The sequence below is a fragment of the Coenobita brevimanus genome, chromosome 23 (assembly GCF_032717465.1).
Source record: "Coenobita brevimanus isolate Jiangsu-jjx chromosome 23, ASM3271746v2, whole genome shotgun sequence".
NCBI lineage: Eukaryota > Metazoa > Arthropoda > Malacostraca > Decapoda > Coenobitidae > Coenobita > Coenobita brevimanus.
In genome coordinates, this window is record NC_136976.1 from 51,195,995 (window position 1) to 51,216,413 (window position 20,419).

A 20,419-nucleotide genomic window follows, 5' to 3' on the forward strand; every position below is an offset into this window, starting at 1 on the left:
GGGTGAGGGAACAAGGGGGAGGGAGGAGGGAGGGGATATGGGATGGTGGAAGAGGGAGAAGTAAGGGGGGGGACTGGGGTAGGAGGAGGAGGAGGAGGAGGAGGAATGGGAAGAAGAAAGTATGTAGAAGGGAGGGGGATAGAGGAAGGATGGAGGTAGAAGGTGGGGAGGAGGGTGGATGGGGTAGGAGAAGGGGGGGTAGAGGGAGGATGGGGAAGGAGAAGGAGGGGTAGAGGAAAGGTGGAGGGTGTTGAGAGACACTGAGACCTGACCTAGCCCTAAATACCCTCCTGAAGGCCACACAGTATCCCGGAAACAAACGGTATGCAGTCATCAGCCAACACATACACACACGGTCGTATTCTAAATGGTTCTAGACACTTCGTAACACTATTTGCTTGGCGAGTTAGTTTCCACATCACAACACATTTTCTTTCATGTTTCTGACGCATGCTATGTGGTAATGAAAATGCTATGAATAAAGGACAAGAGAATGCAGAAGTATAATAAGCAAAACAACACGCTGAAGAGGAGTTTCGTATACCACTTAGAATAATACGGCTGTAGTTTTTTTTTTTTTTTTTTTTTTTTAAGGAAGGTTGAAGGGAATGAGGGTTAGGCACAAGGCCAGGTCCCGTGTTTATAAATCATGCAAACCTACGTTGTGTATAATTTTCCTTCTGTATAAATCATATCTGTCTTTACCCATACACCTGTCTAAGAAGTCACGATGACGTGAAGTTAATATTAAACATGACAAATAATTTTTAAAAAATGATAGCCTACATGGTAATAATTACTTATTGTGGAGACTTGTCTGTATATATATTGAAAATTCGTTAGGACCCTATTTAAACATAATCCAGGTTCCCCATCGAGGCTAAGTTTGTCTGTGCAGGAATGGCGAGGAGAGGAAAGTGTCGAATTCTTCCACGTCTGTTTTTCATCCTGCAAATGCAAATCTTACGAGAGGAGTATCATTGCAAGTTATTTTATGCATCTTAGCCAGGTCCACACGATATCCTTAAACGCTCGACTTTTTTTTTTTTTTTTTACTCTGGGCCGGGATTCGCAAATAAGAAATAATAATATTAATAATAATTCCCTGAATATCATATTTGTCGAGAATGTTCTAGCCGAAATCCTCAGCCTCATCCGCCACAGCACGTCATTGATACAGCACTCTTGCCACCACTGCACGATTTCACTTAACCCTTCGTTAGTCAGGTGGGGTGTTTTGGCACCCCAGATATTTTTTTTAAAAGCTCATATTTCCTAGCCGATAATTCGAATATTTCTCTCCGTTCCAGTACTCTCCTAATTCAGTGAGGGGAGGGAGCATGTGGATTGGTTTAGTCCTGCTTCTGCTGTAGCGAGAGAGAGGGGCACGTCCCCCCCCCCCCACGCTGGGGCGTCCAGTCACCCCATCAAGCTAACCATTTAGATCATATTGTGATATAGATTGTTTTTTTTTTTTTAATCTTAGTTTTGCGTATTGTTTATCATTATACCGATTTTAAAAATCACAAAATGTATTTTCCTGTGAGTGTTTACCTGACAAATGAGATATGAGTCCATTTGTTATTTTTTTACTGGTATTATAATTTAATGTATTTTATTATTATGTAGTAATAAACACCACCTACAAGGCATTCAATCTTTTCATTAGTGATTGCAGAGATATGCTGAAGCAGCAGTATGAATATATTTTACATGTTAATAACATTACATGGATTTTTGTATTGGGGTGTTGTAACACCCCACCGGACTAACCATGTTTGAATACCTCACAGGACTAACGAAGGGTTAACAGAGAATTTTAGTGCTGGAGAAGTTAAAGATGCCGTTTATTTGCCGCTTCGGTACAAGTTGTCTTTCTTAAACTGGATAAAATTGTCTGGAGGCAGCAAGAAAAAAAAGAAAAAAGAAAAGCATTCGGGAGCCGAATGCTAAGCACCCGCCAGAATATGCTGTTGGTAGATTTAGGGTTTATCTTGATACCTTGAAGGTTTTATGTTGATAGTTCAAGCCGTTCATGAAATGTAGTGATGCTAAAGGCGGGCGATAAAAACTAGTTGACCTTTGGCTGCCATTTTGGTGCCCTTGACCTTGACTCCGAGTGCCCATTTTCGAACTTGGCCAAAATTTTGGCCATATCTTGATACACTGAAGGTTTCATGTTGATAGCTCAAGCCGTTCTTGAGGTATAATGGGAACACACACACACACACACACACACACACACACACACACACACACACACACACACACAGAGGCAGGCAAAAACATTATCGCTCCGCCATTAGAAGGCGGAGCGATAAAAATGAGCGTCATCAATAAGTGAGACACACAATTTCCGCGGCTAAGGTGATTCTCTCTCTCTCTCTCTCTCTCTCTCTCTCTCTCTCTCTCTTCTTAAACTCGATGTTGTTTCAGTCACTACTCTGGTGACGTACTGAACATTTCATTTCTGCTAATGCCGATGGGTTTTACTCACAATGGGAAAGGCTTTTCGAATTGGAGGTGGTAAATCTAGCCTTATCCACCCCTCTGATATGGGTCACCATTCCTAAGTTCAGTAAAATCGTCTGGAGACATCAAGAATGTAATTTTAAATACGTCATCGGAGTGAAGTGGTTAACCCCTTCAAACCGATGATGATTTTTCCATTTGTTCTTGGTAATGCCAGACTATTTTATTCAATTTTAGGGAGATGTCTTGTGATGGATTAATGGAAGATTTAGGTGACTTCTCCAGTTAGCAGAGACTCTCCTATGGTGAGTAAAATCGTGTGGAGGCAGCAAGGCTTAGATGAGAAATACGTGGTGATTGATGGTGTTGCATCCTTGCACAAAGAAACACCACTCCTGAGGTGAATCAAATCGTCTGACGGAAGCAAGAACATGATGATACAGATTTGCCACGTCCTCAGGGGGTTAAGCCAGCCATACAGTTCACAGGAGTTAGAGAGTTAAATGTTAACCTCTTTGGCCAAGAACGCCATTACACCCGTGTCCACGAATTATAGAATATGGATGGATTTTGTTTGACTCGGTGTGTGACAGAGTGTAAACAGAGTAACTCAGTTTTGATCCGGTTTTAACCAAACTTGGTAGACGGCTGCGGGTTAGCCAAGAAGTTGATGTGTTGTTTCTGAGAACAGTAGGGCCCAGGGTTAATGTCACATGGTAAGATCAGCTTAAAGTTTTGATCCGATTTAGATTAAATTTGGTGACGGGGTGAAGGTAAAGCAAGAATGAAGGCAGTCGATTTTCAAAACAATCAGTCAGATATCAAGGTCTCATAGCAAGAACACCATTCTACCTGTGTATGCTTGAGTGAACTAGTTAACTGAAACAGTTTTGCTCTGATCTCGTTTAACTTCAAACACCTGCAGTCTGATTTTAACTACACCTGGTTGAAGGGTTAAGGGTCAACCAAGTTAATGTCTTATGGTTTTTTGGAGCAGCAGGTCAAAGGTCAAGGACACATGGCAAGGTCAGCTTCAATAGTTTTTATCGAATTTAGACCAAAATTTGTGGAAGGGCTCATGATTAAGCCAGGATGTTGGGTATGATTCTGAGAATAGTTATTTGAGAACAGACAGTCAAGGTCAAGGTCAGAGGATAAGGTCAAATGTTGGACCCTAAAGTTCAAACAGTTTTAATTCGATATGGACCAATCCAATGGAACAAGTGAAGGCCCGCGCTATGGATGAATAGGTTCAATTTTCAGAACAGTAGGTCAAAGGTTAAGTTCAAAGGGCAAGGCCAGCTCAGGCAGTTTTATCTTATTTCAGTCAGACTTAGTGGAAGGGCAGAGAATCAGCCAAGAAAGAAGTGTTTCAGTATTTTATTTACAATCATGGTCATAGAGCCAAGTCACATATTCGGCCATACACCATTCTGTAGAGCGTGGGTCTTGCCTCCTCTGACAGCTGCTTCATGTTCTTAGTATTTTTTTGCTGCCTGAGGATCAATTTTATGCAAATGAAGCTTCCTAGCTCATCTTCCTTAACGATTTCTTTAGCACTTTACACCTTCACAGTCTCCCGGATGTTATTTACATCTTTTCATATAGACAGTTTTCATTAATAACATGCAAAAGAATACTGACATGTACTGTAATGTCCTAAACAAATCGCCAAAGGAGTGGAGCTACGATATTTCAAAGTCTTTTAGAAATTATGGCCTTATATCTGTCCCCTCCAGGACGATAAAAATCATCATAACTGAAGAAAATAATTTGGTGGTGTTAAGAACTATGTGGAAATGAACTAAGTAGAAAAGGGGTTAACCTTTTCAAGGTTGCATCTTCTCTCATCATTTATTCCACTTAACATCGGACAATTTTATTCAGTTGGATGACGTAAAGGAGTTTTATGTAATAGGGTCCACAAATGCCCTCGTTGCTGGTAGACGAAGTGGGGATCCTCTGTTTGGCTCAGTGGTAACGTGCGCGCATGTGGAGCGGGTGGGCCAAAATTTGAATCGCGGCCAGACTAGTGGTTGGCAGAGGTGTGAGATGTGAGGCGAGGCCTTGGTCAGCTGATAGCGTCCTTGTCCTTACTGTACATCCCGGGGATGGGCTGTTTGGTGTGGTCCGCAGCGTCCCTAATGGTGGCCTCCGATGCTACGCTGCCATTTGTGTTGGAAACTTACCAAATTAATCACCAAGGAGAGAAACGAGGGGTGTATTGGGATTTATAAATGCCCACGTTGCTGATAGACTAACCGAGGATCCACTGTTTGGCTCAGTGGTAATGTGCGTGCAGTTGGAGCGCGTGGGCCAGGAATCGAATCTCGGCCAGACTGATGATTAATTTGTTAAGTTTCATTACAGCTTTTACATTCAGAACGTTAATACTGGTACCAATGACCCTCTTATGGTTGGAACAATTCTGACAACTAATGACAAACGATTTAATTCTGATATAAGTGAATACAGTAGCCAGGGAGTGTTATTTCGTGGAAGCTGTCCAATCTCTGTTTATCGTACGATCTCTATAGTGTGTTTACTCTAACTTGACAAAACCGAACCATGGCCCAGCTAGAATGCTGAATGATCAGTGGTGTGAGGCAGACAGCGTCACCACAGGCCAGATATAATGAAATGGACTTATAAGGAGTCATTGTGTTATCTTTTCTGTGGTCTGTCTACCGATCATCCAATCCTTTTTGCTCTGTCAGGAGCGAATGGGCCCTGGGCAAGGCTACGTAGCACCGAAATTTAACGTTAAGATGACAAACCTCGCTCACCCCTAGTGATATTGTTTAACATATATTTTTAAAAGTGTGTGTGTGTGTGTGTGTGTAATTCACCGGGTCGGTCAGGATCACTTGATGGTCGTCATCGTCAGCTTTTTACCCTCCCGGAAGGGAGCTGAGAGCTCATATAGTCCGATCTAAGGGCAAGGCTGTGACCTTCACACACGCACACACCCGTCCCCTTGCTCAAGGGGGACAGTAACCACCCACTTCGTCAGTGAAACTTTTCGCAACCTGAGCGAGGCGCGAACTCCCGTCCACCAGTTGGCAAGCGGGAACGTTACCACTGCACCAGCGAGCGGTGTAATTGGTGCGTGTGTGTGTGTGTGTGTGTGTGTGTGTGTGTGTCCCCTATATAAAGTAAGGGATAGTTATCCAGAAGACTCCCAAGGGTTTGACTGTGGTAACTTTTTACGAGGAAGTTAATGATGTGGTTTAAAGTTGTTAAAGTGGCGCCTCTAATGGCCAAAGGTAGAACTAATCAGGTCAACTTGGTGGAGCTTTGTGACCAATTACCATTGAGCTTTTAACGTCCTCTTACAACCACACCAGTATTGCAACTAAAAAATCACAATATCAAGTCTACATGATGGAACCTGTTGGCCGGATGGGTAGGGTGGTGGGTAGATGGGTGAGATGGGCAGGGGAATGATATGGTGGGCAGGGATGGGTGGGTGGGTGAGTTGGTGTGGTGGGGCAGAATGTTGCAAAGTAGGTGGGTGAGTGGGTGGGCAGGAGGGGTGGGTCAGTAGGTGGATGGGTGAGTATGAGTGAGTGGGAGGGTGAATGGATGGAAAGGGTATGTGGGTGTGAGGGCTGGGTGGATAGGTGGGTGTGTGAGTGGACAGGGTAGATGGGTGGAAGGGTAGTGAGAAAATAGATCCATGGTGTGAGTAGGTTCATGTTAAGAATAGGTTCATGTTAAAAAAAGGTCTATGAGGAATACATGTCGGGAGAAATGGACCCAAGGGGGTACGTAGCTCCAATGGGTAAAATTTGACTGTGGGGGTCGTCTCCCACAGCGGGGTGGCGCTCCAGGGCCCCAGACAATGCCGGTTTGCAGTCATAGATTTTTACCTGGGCAACGCCGGGAACCCTGCTAGCGAACAATAAACCTCAAATGGAAACACTCAAAGGTCGCCATTGGAGCGCTTTAACTCCTTAGTTCCCAGGGTTGGTGTGCGAGGGATTTTGCTGGAAGGGTGCTAGGCGCACCGCCCTCCACCTGTTGGCTCATAGTCGCCAAGCTCATAGGTCCCTATCCAGGGGTTCCCTTTTTTATTAAATTTCGAAAACGCCCAGTTCCGTCCCATACTGAGGACACGGGGAGCAAAAAGGTTAATTTACTAGACCACCACGCGTTCATTTAGTTACATGATTACCACCCATATAGAGTCAGTGGATGGTGAACGTCCCCAGCCTACCTGCAGTAGTGTCAACAAACCAACTACTGTACAAGGAACGTGAGTTACATTCGCCAGGAAACTTAATCAACACTCCCAGGCTCATTTACCTCACTCTCGGCTGAATAAATTCCTCTGGCGTTAGCTAGATTAAAATACTAAGAAGACGTCACCTCAAGAGGGTTAATGTGAGGTGTTTGACATGAAGTTGGCACAAGATTTAAAATCACTGGAGTTTGGGTGACACCTTTTCAGCAAACTGTTGTGGCGACCAAGTGATATGAAGCTTAGGAAAGGCACCTCGTACGGAAGGAGATTACTTAAGGAAATCTGACCCTTCCATCTCGAAGAGTAGGCTATCCTAATTTGAATAAAATCATCAACGGGTAGCAAAATAAACTTAATATGTAAGTTCTTTTTAGTAGTGGAAGGGTTAATGAAGGAGCAAGAATAGACTAAATATGGAAGGGTTTTTACAAGTGGAAGGGTTAATGAAGACTTTATCGAACCCTTCTAGCTTGAAAAGTCTCTCCTAAGCAGAATAATATCGTCTGGTGGTAGCAACAGTAAACTAAAAAAGACGTCACCCAAGAGGGTGAGAAATAAGGGTGGTGTGGGGAAGGTCGGAACCAGAGGGGCCGAATTACGTAACCTCATCCCTTACACTTGATGACGTAAGAGATTTCGTAATGCCTTTGCATGCTGTTACATCGTACTATCTTCATATTATCGATGTAGTCAGTATCCCTATTAAAAAGTTACAAATAGCTAACAGGAGACTATTATAGTGTGATATACAATATGAATCGCTACGGACCTGATGCTACGAAGTCTCCTTCTCGATTTGGCGCTTAGTTAGGTCATAGGGCCGTATCCTCATTGACTTACGGTGACATTAATTTTACACTCTTCTATGTTAGTAATATATACCTGCACGTACTTACATACATTATATCTATCTATCTATCTATACACACACACACACACACACACACACACACACACACACACACACACACATATATATATATATATATATATATATATATATATATATATATATATATATATATATATATATATATATTAACATATGAGAAGTATTATCGAGCAATATCCGGAAGTAAATAGATAAGACAAACGTGCAAATGAAGCCTCCTTGTTCAAGGACACGACTCTAAGTCTTCACTCTTTTACCACGTTTGTTTATTAGTATTGTTTAGCCTTTCTTCCTCTTGGTAATATTATTCAGTTAAGGAAATGCCTTTCGTACTACAGAGGTTAATGGAGACTACATAAATCCTCAACAGTTAAAAAAAAAATTCTCACGAACAAAATAAATTCATCTGGAGGGTGAAACAAATAAAAAAATATGTCCTCTGTCTGAAGAGGTTAATTAATTTTGAAGCACTCAACTTCAGCATCGGTAAATGAAACTGAAAACAGAAATGAAAAACAAAATAGGAAGAAAATGCATCGAGAGAAAAGGTGCTAGCGACAATATGAAACACGTTGTCTAGTTGAATGGGTTAGTTAACTTTAAAGAAAAAAAGAGCTGAAGCTACCACAGAAAAAAAAAAAAAAGATGGAGGGGGGGGGGAGTGGTGAAGAAGACGCCAGGTAGAGACGAGGTGGTAGCGAGGATGGCCAGCTTGTCAACAGCGGGTGGTGCCTTCCGGTTCTGCCACTCGCTCGGGTTTCGGGGAGAAAAGGGGGAGTGGGTGTAGCGCTGCCGGCGGAGGGGGAGGGGGGGAGTGGGGGAGTAAATCTTACGGTGAGGGAGAAGGGCCATTAATTATCCTAATATATCCTCTCAAAATACTATAAGTTGTACTGTCATTTACTAATCACCCACATTAAAAAGTAAAAGCGTATTTTATTGCTGTTACGCTGCCAGGGCCAGATTCTACTGTATAATCAGCCAACCCAGGGCGCCTCCTCAGCAGCGACACCCGGCAACCCCACCACGCCCTCACTATATTAACGTGGCCACTGAGGAAGCAGGCGTGAGTGGCACCTGAGGAGCCATGAAGTTACTACTTGTGGGTAAGTCAGCTGTGAAAAGTAGAAAAAAGACAACACAGCACACCATAAATTAAACTTAGCTTAAGTTTATATTTGGAAACCATTGGCCATGCCATTATGTGTGGGTCTTTTCACTTGACTGCAGTTCTCAATGAGCAGCGATCTTGAGACATTTCACAACTTAACTCAGTAGCAACCAGCGTTCCTGTATGTGGGATTTGCTGGAAGGGTACCTAGAGTACCGTCCTCCGCATAGCGGCTTATAACTGCGAAGCTCATAGATCCGTACCCTAGGGTTCACTTGTTTATGAACTTCTGAAAAAGTCTGATTTCATTCCTATCAAAGGATCCTGAGCACCACCGAGTTAATCCCCGTCCCGGAAATCTCCATTCAGGGCTTAATCCCACATGTTCCTCGATCTGCCTCCGGTCATTCTACTCTCCACATTCAAACCTGTGACTTTTCTCAGTCAGCCAACCTCACCTTACCTCTAAACATTTGCAAACCACCTACTGGTTCTCATCAGAGCTCAGAGCTCTAATATCTCTTAAACCGAATTACTCTAGCAATCCAGTGTTTTCAGCTGTGTCACTTATTGATGCCCTACACATCAATCTCAGAATTCTTATTTCTGTTCATTCCAGTCCGCTTGTATCCTCTTCCCTCATTGGCCAAGTCCCACTATAATACAACAGAAAACCTCTCATACATTTCTTGTGGAGAGTACCCTTAGCACGAAAGGAGAGCCTCTTCATGGTCAGGAGAGACAGCAGTTCCCTAAACTTCTGTCATCCACATCTCATTTTAGCAACGGAATCAGCCTCTGCTCCTCCTTCACTCTGCATGTTCCCCAGGCAACAGAGCTCCATGCATTCCAAGAGACCGTCACTCTAAATAACGTTATCCATTCTATCAGCATCCCGAACACTCCTATTTACCACACACTGATAATCTCTCATGTCCCGCAGTCCGCCTCTAGCACCACGGCATCTCTTGTGGACCCATCTGTTGCAATTCGTACAAAGAATAGAATTCTTCCCAACTCTCGTTTTATACACAGCACAGTCACACACCGTCTTACATGATAATACAGCCTTCACAACTACTGAAGACAACCTTTGTTTGGCAGTATTAACTTTCAGTGCATTTACTTCCATTTCATCCCTCCGCCTCACGTATTTCTCTCTTGTTTCCTGCATACTTTCATTAATCAAAACTAAATTATCAAAATATAAAAGCTCTCAAGGCATCCCATTTCTGAACTCTCAATAAGGCTTCAGTTGCTGGGATGAACAGAAATGTACCCTGATTCACCCCTAGGTTGACCAAGAATTCCTGGCTCCACTCACTCTAACAGGCCTAGTAGCCATTTTGTACTTTTTCATCAGCAGTCTGATAATTCACTCATTATCGTTGCTTTCACACAGTCCATTTTAGTACCACCATCGGGACAAATAATCACGTTCTTCAAATCTACTAATAAGCAATACAATTTTCTGTTATGTCTGATGTGCTTCGCTTGCGGCTGTCAGTCCAGTCGTGCCACTTCCAGGCACAGAACCAAATTACATTTCATCAATCATACTTTTTTTTTTTTTTTTCTCTCTCTCTCTCTCTCTCTCTGAAATTATGCCCCCAGTGACCTTTCCCATTACCTTCATTGTGTGACCTATGTCAATCTGTCTGTCTATCTATTTATCTATCTATCTAACTTGATCATATGTATATCTAGTATAAAGTCTCCCACCGAATGCCATGTCAATGTTCGAACTTTATATAACTTTTATTTCTGGAGCGATGCGTCTGTCAAAGGTGGATGATAATCATTCACTTTCGAATTTCTGGTGTAAGTGACAGAATTTGTGTATGATACTGCTACACCTTGACACATGGAAGCCACATCACTCAAAGAAACAGGGAGTCTATAATTCATTACAAGTTATTTTGCAGGGTGTGTGTTTGTGGCTGTGTCGTGTGGCGCCAGGGTTGACCATCAGTCTTTGCGCCACCAGCCAAGAGAATTCTTGCAACGGACCCCAGGCAGTGGAATTCTACAAGTCCACCATGGGGTCCACTTCGCCCCGCTGTCCCTCACACGCCGTCAGGATGCTGCTGCCATTTTTACCGGCGCCAGGGACGGGTTCTCTCAGCGGGATAAGAAGCAGGAGCAAGCCGTGATACACTTCTCTCAGCCCCGCCATGACTTCTTCTTGCAGAGACATCAGGATTTGTTCTCCAACATCCAGGGGGCCAATAGGCGCCAGTTCTCCCAGCCTCATCACGAAATGCTTATCCAGCGTCAGCAGGATCTTAACCGGGCTCAGATTTCTCAGTTCCAACAAGAATTCAGGCCACAGTTCTCTCAGCGTCAGCAAGAAAGATTCACCCAGCGTCAGGAAGATACGACACCGCAATTCTCTCAGCGTCAGCAGCAGATATCCCTTCGTCAGAGCCAGGAAGCCAGACCTCAGTTCTTGCAGCGTCAGCAGAATGTTGAAAGGTTCCAGGTCTCTCAGAATCAGCAGGAATTCAGGCCCCAATCTTCTCAGCGTCGGCAGGAAATGTTCTCGCAGCGTCAGAAGGAATTTGTGCCTCAGTTTTCGCAGCGCCATCAAGACATATTTTCTCAACAGCAGGAGGAAGTTCGATCTCAGTTCTCTGGCCAGCGACAGGAACCCAGAGATCAGTCCTCTATGCAGCCACAAGAAATATTATCTCAGTTTCAGCAGGAAAGCAGAGACCGCTTCTCTCAGCATCAACAGGAACTAAGGCCCCAGCTACAAGTTTTTTCCCAGCGCCAGCACGATACTAGACAGTTTTCTGAACACCAGCAGAACATGCAGTTATCACAACAGCAACAGGAGAGAAGGCCTCAATTCTCCCAGCAGGAACAGGAGAGAAGATCTAAGTTCTCTCAGCAGGAGCAGGAAAGAAGGTCACAGTTCTCTCAGCAGCAGGAGCAGGAGAGGTCTCAGTTCTCTCAGCAGCATCAGGAGAGAAGGTCTCAGTTCTCCCAGCAGGAGCAGAAGAGAAGGTCTCAGTTCTCTCAGCAGCAGCAGGAGAGGTCTCAGCTCTCTCAACAGCAGCAGCAGGAGCAGGGGCAGCAGCAGCAGGAAAGAAGGTCTCAGTTCACTCAGCAGCAGCAGGAGAGAAGGCCCCAGTCTTCTCAGCAGCGACAGGAGATGAGTCACCAGCAGACCCTCACCTCCAGCCCCAACCTGGTGAACATTGAGGGTTCTTCATTTCAATTCCAGTTCGGGCAGAGTTTGGGCAGCCGGAGAGACCAGACCAGCCAGAGCCTGCAGCAGCGGACGGCACTCTCTACCCTCAAGCAGGACACACCTCGCCCCGCCGCCTTCCACTCCCAGCAGCAAGGAGTGGCGGCACCAAGGAGCGATGAGAGGCAGCACACCCAACAGCTAACCACGCAGCTCCAGACACGCCAGCCTCACTTCGCCACCACCAAGATGCAAGACAAGATGAAGAAGACTGAGATGCCTGCCAACATCCAAACTACACAGGTAAATTTGCCAGTATTCTCCGAAAATTTATTGACCAGATACGACAGGATCATTATGCTTCGTGGTTATAGCCCACTTCAAACTGTAATTACACTCGGCCACGATTCACACCCTTCCACTCCTACCCATACTACCTCATTCTAACTCTGTCACCTGTAGCTGTTATTTTTATTTGGAATGGACTATTATTGAAGTCCATTAGCTGACACTGCATATTCCATGACTTCTGTTTAATCATCTATATCCTTATGGTTTTGCATATCATTTTCTTCGTAAAATGTAAGTTATGAATAAGATTATATGAAAAAAGAAGAAATGTGGCAGGAGGCTTTTGTCACGTATAATTCCCTCCTTTCGGAAACTCACTGACTCAGGAAATTTGTGGGAAATATGGTTATGATGATGATGATGATTAGAGTCTTCCTTCAAGTATATGCATCCTGAACCCACCACCTGTCACCTACACACTTCATCTCGGTGGTGCTGATGTAGGTAACTCTTACATGCCGGATAATACCTATCCCATTTCATCATCATCATCATCAGCCGTTCACGCCACTGCAAGCAGATGGCCTCCACAACCCTGTCCATTTTCATCCTTACGGTTAGGGTCAGGATAATGTTTAAACTCATGAAGTCGGTGACGTATTATGCACTTTATTCCTGCTGTTTTCAGGCTGTTTCATAAAGTTTAGAAAGAATTCCCAAAGTAGTGTAAGGTTTAATGAATCCTATTATCTAACGCCCGGAGTTTGAAGTCTCCTCTGAGGTAAGTCGGATCATTTGGAGGCGGCAGGAATAGAAGAGAAAGCAGGTCATTTTAGTGAAGCTGTTAAGTCTCTCTCCTCCATACTGCTGTCCTCCTTCCACAACCTGGTACCCATAACCTTGGTCCTGGCTGTGTGCAGAGGATCCTTATTTTCTCTATCCCACCTACCCTGATGATTATTACCTTAAAGCTCATATTCTGGGAGGCTTTGTACTACCATTTTGTTGGCGATTTATTATGCATCTTACACTTTATTTATTTATTTATTTTTTAAATCTGTGATGAACATACAGTAGTGTGCCTCAGTAACGTATTAATAAAAATGGGTGATGCAAATTAAATCGCTGAGGATTAGATACTACAAAGTCTCCTGTGCCACCTAAATACGGCCTAAATCCCTTCCCTCCGTGCTACTACCTGAAATACGGTCCTAAGTCCCTTTCTTCCTTATTGCTACAACCTAAAATATGGTTTCACATTTCCCCTCTTGCTGCTACCTAAAGTACAACCTAAAATCTTTCGCTTTGTCTTGCTACTACGTACAGTTCGGCCCTCATCTCTTCTCCATATATTGTCCAACTCCCACCTCCTGCCACCCATAACATTGGTGTCGACTGTAGATGCAGGTAGCTCTTGTTTTCTGGATCCTACTTGCCTTATTTATTATTAGCTTAAATCTGCGTCCTACCTACACTCCCACCGCCGTGCAGATGCAGGTGATCTCTGGCCACATCGAGAGCAACGTGGGTAGCATCGTCTTGGGGGTGTTCAGGCCGTTCTTCGTGCCGCGCTCTGCGACACTCGCTGAGGGTCAAGTCTCATCCACCTTCAAGTTAGTCATACAGCTTTCTAGTGTCACTTGTAGCTTCTCGTATTATTATTATTATTATTATTATTATTATTATTATTATTATTATTATTAGTAGTAGTAGTAGTAGTAGTAGGAGCAGCAGCAGCAGCAGCAGTAGTACCTCACCACATATCTAGGTGGAAATAACGATTTAAATGGTGATGAAGATGTTTCTTTACCCAATATTATAGCCAGAAGATCAGCTAGAACAATGCTATTTTTCCCCATCGACGAGATAATAGAGTAATGCTGTAGTGCATTTAGTCAGTCTGCCACACTCGCTGAGGGGCAGAGGTCTCATCCATCTGCAGGTTAGTCGTTAAGGTCTGGGTCATATTCTTAGCGGCTTTGGGGACTTTATAACACATCTTCCTTAGTGGATTATCCTGCACATTACACCACAGTATGCATATATATATGTTTTGATACTGTGTCGATATTAAGACGTTACAATTGGCATACAAGAAAATGCTAAGGCGTGTATGTATATATATATATATATATATATATATATATATATATATATATATATATATATATATATATATATATATATATATATCGCGTTACGACATCTCTGACACCACTTGCAATACGTCCCAAAGTCACATAATTTGTAACCTTGTAGGGTAAAAAGAATGTTATTATCACAGGATCTGCACACGAAACTGGAGGCCCCCCCAGGGAGGGGGGAATCACATCAGCGGAGTGCCAATACATTTAGCGTGGCTTGGAATATGACCTTGACCTTTACCTACTTTCACCAATTTCGAACTCGTAGGAAATATTTATCTAGAGCGGTTGCGAAGTTATCGTGCTAACAGGCACACACACACACACACACACACACACACACACACACACACACACACACACACACACACACACACACACATAGAGACAGACAGACAAACTGAAAACAATACTCGTAGGAAATTTTCATCCCTACAACACACCTGTAGCATTTTGTGATGATATCTTGAGCAGTTGCGAAGTTATCGTGGTAATAGAAAGACAGACCTTGACCTACTTTCACCAATTTTGAACTCGTGATTTTTTTTTTCCTACTACACACCTGTAAAATTTTGTGGTATCTTGAGTGGTTGCGAAGTTATCGTGCTAACACACACACACACACACACACACACACACACACACACACACACACACACACACAAACTGAAAATACCAGCTTCGCTATCGCGGCTGGTTAATATGAGTAGATAATACATTTCTTAGCTACCTGCCACGCGCACTGAAGAGGTCTCGTGTACTTCCAAGTTATGGTCCGTTCACCTTAACTTGGCTCAGAATTTCGTCCATTTCAGCTCATTTCAAGTACTTCGGTGGCACAGTGAAAATAATGCTACAGCTCTACGTCCGTTCAAGCACTTCATCTTGAACAGCATCATATTTTTACGTTAATCTCTCGTTAAAACTTGACCATTAAGACGGAAAGATAAATTTTGGCCAACTTAAAGTGAAAAGGGAATAGTCGTCATTGTTTCATATCCTATGTTGCCCTTGAATAGTGCAAGAAAGAAAATCATTATCGCCTGCCTTTAGCAAGGCGAGGTGATATGGTTTGTGTGTGTGTGTGTGTGTGTGTGTGTGTGTGTGTGTGTGTGTGTATCTGTTGCCAGAATAACTCATAAAACTGTGGACGAAATTTCACCAAACTTTCAGGACACAGTAACTGTATGGATGTACAGAAACTTATTACTTTTGGTGAGGATTTGTTCAAAGACGACCTAATTCCATCAACCATATATTGTACATTTTAATGTAGACTGGCTGTTTGTGAAACGCAGTGACTGAATTCCGTAGAGTTTCGCTAATTTTCGTCAAATTGGTTTGTAGATAACCGTACTTTAACCAACAAACATATTTTGGCAGGCGATCAGCAATCTGACCCCGAACGCTTTTGCTTCATTAACATAGATTTTACATACATGCATCATAATTATCATCACCATCCAATCCCAAATTGCCCCATATAAACAGGAGCGTAGAGGCCGGTGGCTAGGCTACTCTTTTTTAACATTTAAGGCAACGGTGGCCAGCCTTAATCTTCCCTGAGTGGCAATGCGTGAACAACAAAACCCAACCATCCCTCAGATAGAAACTCTTACGGGTTCCATCCGCTTCTAGCGCCCGCTAGGCCAACAGGGGTCATTTGTTTAAATGGTCACCACCCAGTGTAGTAAATGGTTTCCTGGATTACAGGAAACAATTAGGTTTGTCACTGAGTTAAACTTACCTGGAAAGACAGCACCACATCGAATGAGTGGACGATGAGCCCCCCACCTGCCACAACTTCACAAACATGTAATATGGTAAACCTGCCACACTAGCTGAGGACGAGATCTCTTATGTCTCTAAGCAGTAAGTAGTGGCACATCTCTCTCACATCATATAATTCCCTGTTATTACCTGAAGATCAGTAAGTTGAGATCACTGCGTCAGTGTGTGGATACAAGAGAGATTTCTTAGTCTGTCTTGCTAGCAAGCAGATGGGGTCCTCTCTGCCTTCAAGTTAGTCCATTATTCCACTCATATGCCTGTAATTAACGATAACAGTTAGCCTCATATCATTCCCTACGAAGCATAGTACTGTAGCTCAAGGTTAAGCCACTGCAGTCAGGTACATTGTTTAAGGGTGGATGACCAGTCTACTCCTCCAGTCACCTCTTGGAAATGGAGGCCAGGCACACAGCTGAACTGTCTCTCCGACTGGAACGTTAATTATTACACCACCAGTCAGTCCATAGTTTATTTGACTTTTTTTTTTTTGACGAAAGACCAGTAAAAAGAAACTTAAAAGCCGTATTACCCTAGAAGAGAATGTAGATAATTATTATATATCTTCATCAGTCAGTCAGTCTGTTTATCTGTCCATCTATCTATCTATCTATCTATCTATCTATCTAGATACGTAGATAGATATTTTTAAGTCAGTCATTCATGCCTGCTAAGAGGGAGTTTTCAGTTATCTGCATGAGTCAGCTTATTATCTTTCGTCCTCCTTGTATGAACTGCTTGTCTCATGTTACCAAATCAGTGACATGAAAATTGTCATCACAGTGTTGGAATACTAGATGGAACAGAGTCTGCCATGCCTCTGTCGTTTAAGCAATCTTCTTCATGCCTCCGCCCCATTCCAGGTGCTCGCAGTATGGCCAGGGGCACTTCACAGACCGTGAGAGTGACTGCCGTATGTTCCACGTGTGCACCCCCGTGAAGGCTACCAGGGAGGCGGAAGCAACACACCACTACCGCTTCACGTGAGTCTGTCTGGCTCTGACTTAGTATACCTCACCTGTGCCTTAGTATACCTCACCTGTACCTTAGTATACCTCACCTGTACCTTAGTATACCTCACCTGTACCTTAGTATACCTCACTTGTATCTTAGTATACTCATCTGTACATTAGTATACCTCATATGTGCCTTAGAATATCTTATCTGTGCCATAGTATATGTCGCCTGTGCCTATGTATACCTCACCTGTGCCTTAGTATACCTCACCTATGCCTAAGTATACCTCACCTGTATCTCTGCCTGCTTATATCTCACCTTCTCTGTCCTTACCACACCTGCCCCTTCCTCACTTGTCCCTGTCTCACTTGTCCACGTCACAATTGTCCCTGCCACACCTGTCCCTGCCTTGTCCCTACCACAGTTGTCCCTGCCACTGTTGTCCCTGCCACAGTTGTCCCTGCCACACCTGTCCCTGCCACACCAGTCCCTGCCACACTTGTCCCTGCCACACCTGTCCCTGCCACACCTATCCCTGCCACACCTGTCCCTGCCACACCTGTCCCTGCCTCACCTGTCCCTGCCACACCTGTCCCTGCCACACCTGTCCCTGCCTCACCTGTCCCTGCCACACCTGTCCCCGCCTCATCTGTCCCTGCCACACCTGTCCCTGCCTCACTTGCATTTCTAGTCAACCGCTTCATTAAAATAGCTTTACACACACACACACACACACACACACACACACACACACACACACACACACATACATATATATCTATCTATCTATATATATATATATATATATATATATATATATATATCTATATCTATATCTATATATATATATCTATATATCTATATCTATATATATATATATATATATATATATATATATATATATATATATATATATATATATAGAATACATACGAGAATATATGTTTATAGATAGATAGATACAGATAGATAGATAAACAGACAAATATAGATTCATGTAACCTGCAGACGATTCTCATCATCTCTCACGGTGTAGGTGTTAATGAAGGCTCCACCTGATCCCTATAATTCGTATTCTTCTCTCAGCTGAGCAAAGTTTTCCGGTGTTGGCAAGAATATAACATAAATCGCGTCATCGTAACGTAGGGGTTAAGATCTAAAGCATCGTTTTTTATGAAGATAATTAAAGCTGAATTGCCACTTTGTTTGTTCGAGTTTAACATGAAGATACTAACAGTAATAAACCTATAGATATTTCACATATAGTTGCATTTCACATGGCTCAGGGAATTGAGAAGACAGTGCTATGGCTCTGTGTTGTCTCCGTAGCACTTCTTGGTGACTACCATCATACTCTTGCAACAAGCTGTTATAATTCAGCATTCAAGATTGAGGGATGACAGTTTTTGGTCAAGTTAAAGTAAAGAAAACGGAAAATAAATCTGCTACTAATGGTGTGATGTGTGCAGGTTCCGGTGTGGTGAGAGTGAGCGGTTTGATGAAGCCTCTGCGTCCTGCCTCCGCTCTGATTCCTGCCCTGCCTCCTCCCTCACCCAACGTCACTCTTCCTCCTCTCCCTCACCCGCCTCGGCCCGCCTATTCATGGACTTTCCCGCCCAGACGCCCAAGCCCGCGGACGTCTGCTACCTGGCCACTGATTTCATCATTACGGGGGTCAGACGCAAGTAGTCCACACGCTCCTTGCTCTCATTTCGTCCTTGGTTTGATTTCGTCGTCGACCTGAGCCCCAGTTCACGAAGGAGATATGAGACCTCTAGCTAAATCAAATCTCTGGTAAGTGTATTTAACAAAGCTATTACCATGATATCATGTTCGCGAAACGTGTATCTCTGGTAACAGTACCAAACTTGGTAAATCCTCTGGTAACGCGATCAACAAGTACTGGATAATAAAGCTACTCACATTGTCGCAGTTTTCATTGTCTTTTCACCATCACCTTTGATAATTGGGATTCAGCGCCTTTGGTGCTGAATCTCGCCATAATCTGGTCAAGGTTCCCATTTTTATTACACAGAGGGTAAGGTAAAAATTTTAGGATCATTTTTATTTTTTTCTTAAGAAACGAAAAAGAGCTTCGATCTATAGTTTTAAAATTTTGTATGTAGGTAACAGAGACCGAAACGATTCTATTCGAGCCGGTTCGGGCTAGTCGAACCATATCAAACACGTTAAAAGGACGTTGTGAGCAGCTCTGAATCTTACCACTGAATCCTCAGGGTGGAAGACTTTCAAACTAGCCACTGACAACGAATATTACTCTAAGTAAAGTTGCTCGGCAGGTTTGGATGGACAGCGACGAGTGACGGGTTAAATGGACTCGCCAACAAATGAAATGTAATATATGATTAGGAAATAAAGATACATCATTTGTTAAATACTCATACATTTGCCTTAACTAGCTTCGCTGATACTGATACTGACTGTTACAGCTCTGTTCTGTTTTTGGTTGGCTGCGCTGAAATATTATCAAATACGAAACTTTCAAGATTTCAGTCCATATTTAATAGGTAAATGGATTATGTCATCATTAATTCATAGTTTTGTGATATCAAAAATAAGGTAAGTAACCAATGATAACTAAGTCTTGAGATTTTTTTTTTTTTTTTCCACATATGAAACAACTTGCGACGTGCATACAAACAACTTGTAGCGTACTTCATCAGGAAGTTTTGCTATATATTCTTAGTTTAAATCAGTCAGTGTGCATCACCTGCTTACAATATTAAATAATTAACCTACATGAGGTGGATATTCTCTCTGTGCTCATTTAACGTTATGTATTACCGATTATTAACTTCATATTGTTCAAAACTTTCGCGAATAATTTTGTTATTTTATGAGATTAATACCCTTGAAAAGTGTGTAGATAGGGACTATAAACTGGCCGGTTTGTAGCCGGGATAATTAACTGTAAATAATAATGAATTCTACCTTCATTACGTTCTCTCTACTTCCTTCTGTAATAATCGTGTTTATGGTGCCAACTAATTATAATGACTGACGTAACTGGGATAAAACATGTCGACTCTTGCAGTCTCCAATATCCTGGCTGTAATTTTGCGGCAGCTGCTTCACTTTTCACGTCTGTATACGGACATATGGCGATTAGTGTACTTTCATTCAACAGTTACTTTAATTACACCATATGAAACTATATTTAAAAAAAATACTTCGGTATTTTAAACAGAGTCGCTACTTAACTTCGGAAAAGGAGTATTAACAAAGAATAGGTAATATATGTATCCAGAATGACGAGTATGATGTTAATTGACAGTTTCGATTATTGAAAGCCGAATACTTTCCG

General features: G+C 42.9%; 1 protein-coding gene across 1 annotated transcript; it reads left to right on the top strand.

The window, feature by feature from the left end:
• Positions 1-8,693: 8,693 nt before the first annotated feature.
• Positions 8,694-19,023, top strand: LOC145392854 (uncharacterized). The gene is made up of 6 exons (XM_080267139.1): positions 8,694-8,716; positions 10,647-11,631; positions 11,731-12,217; positions 13,697-13,818; positions 17,001-17,120; positions 18,564-19,023. Exons 1-6 carry the CDS (start codon positions 8,698-8,700, stop codon positions 18,781-18,783), a joined length of 1,953 nt encoding a protein of 650 aa, XP_080123265.1. The 5' UTR covers positions 8,694-8,697; the 3' UTR covers positions 18,784-19,023.
• Positions 19,024-20,419: the final 1,396 nt, after the last annotated feature.

Bases quoted from the DNA above. Each gene is read 5' to 3' on its own strand.
- LOC145392854 (XM_080267139.1), top strand. The intron at 12,218-13,696 runs GTAAATTTGCCA...ACCGCCGTGCAG, and splicing joins CCAACATCCAAACTACACAG to ATGCAGGTGATCTCTGGCCA. The intron at 13,819-17,000 runs GTTAGTCATACA...GCCCCATTCCAG, and splicing joins CAAGTCTCATCCACCTTCAA to GTGCTCGCAGTATGGCCAGG.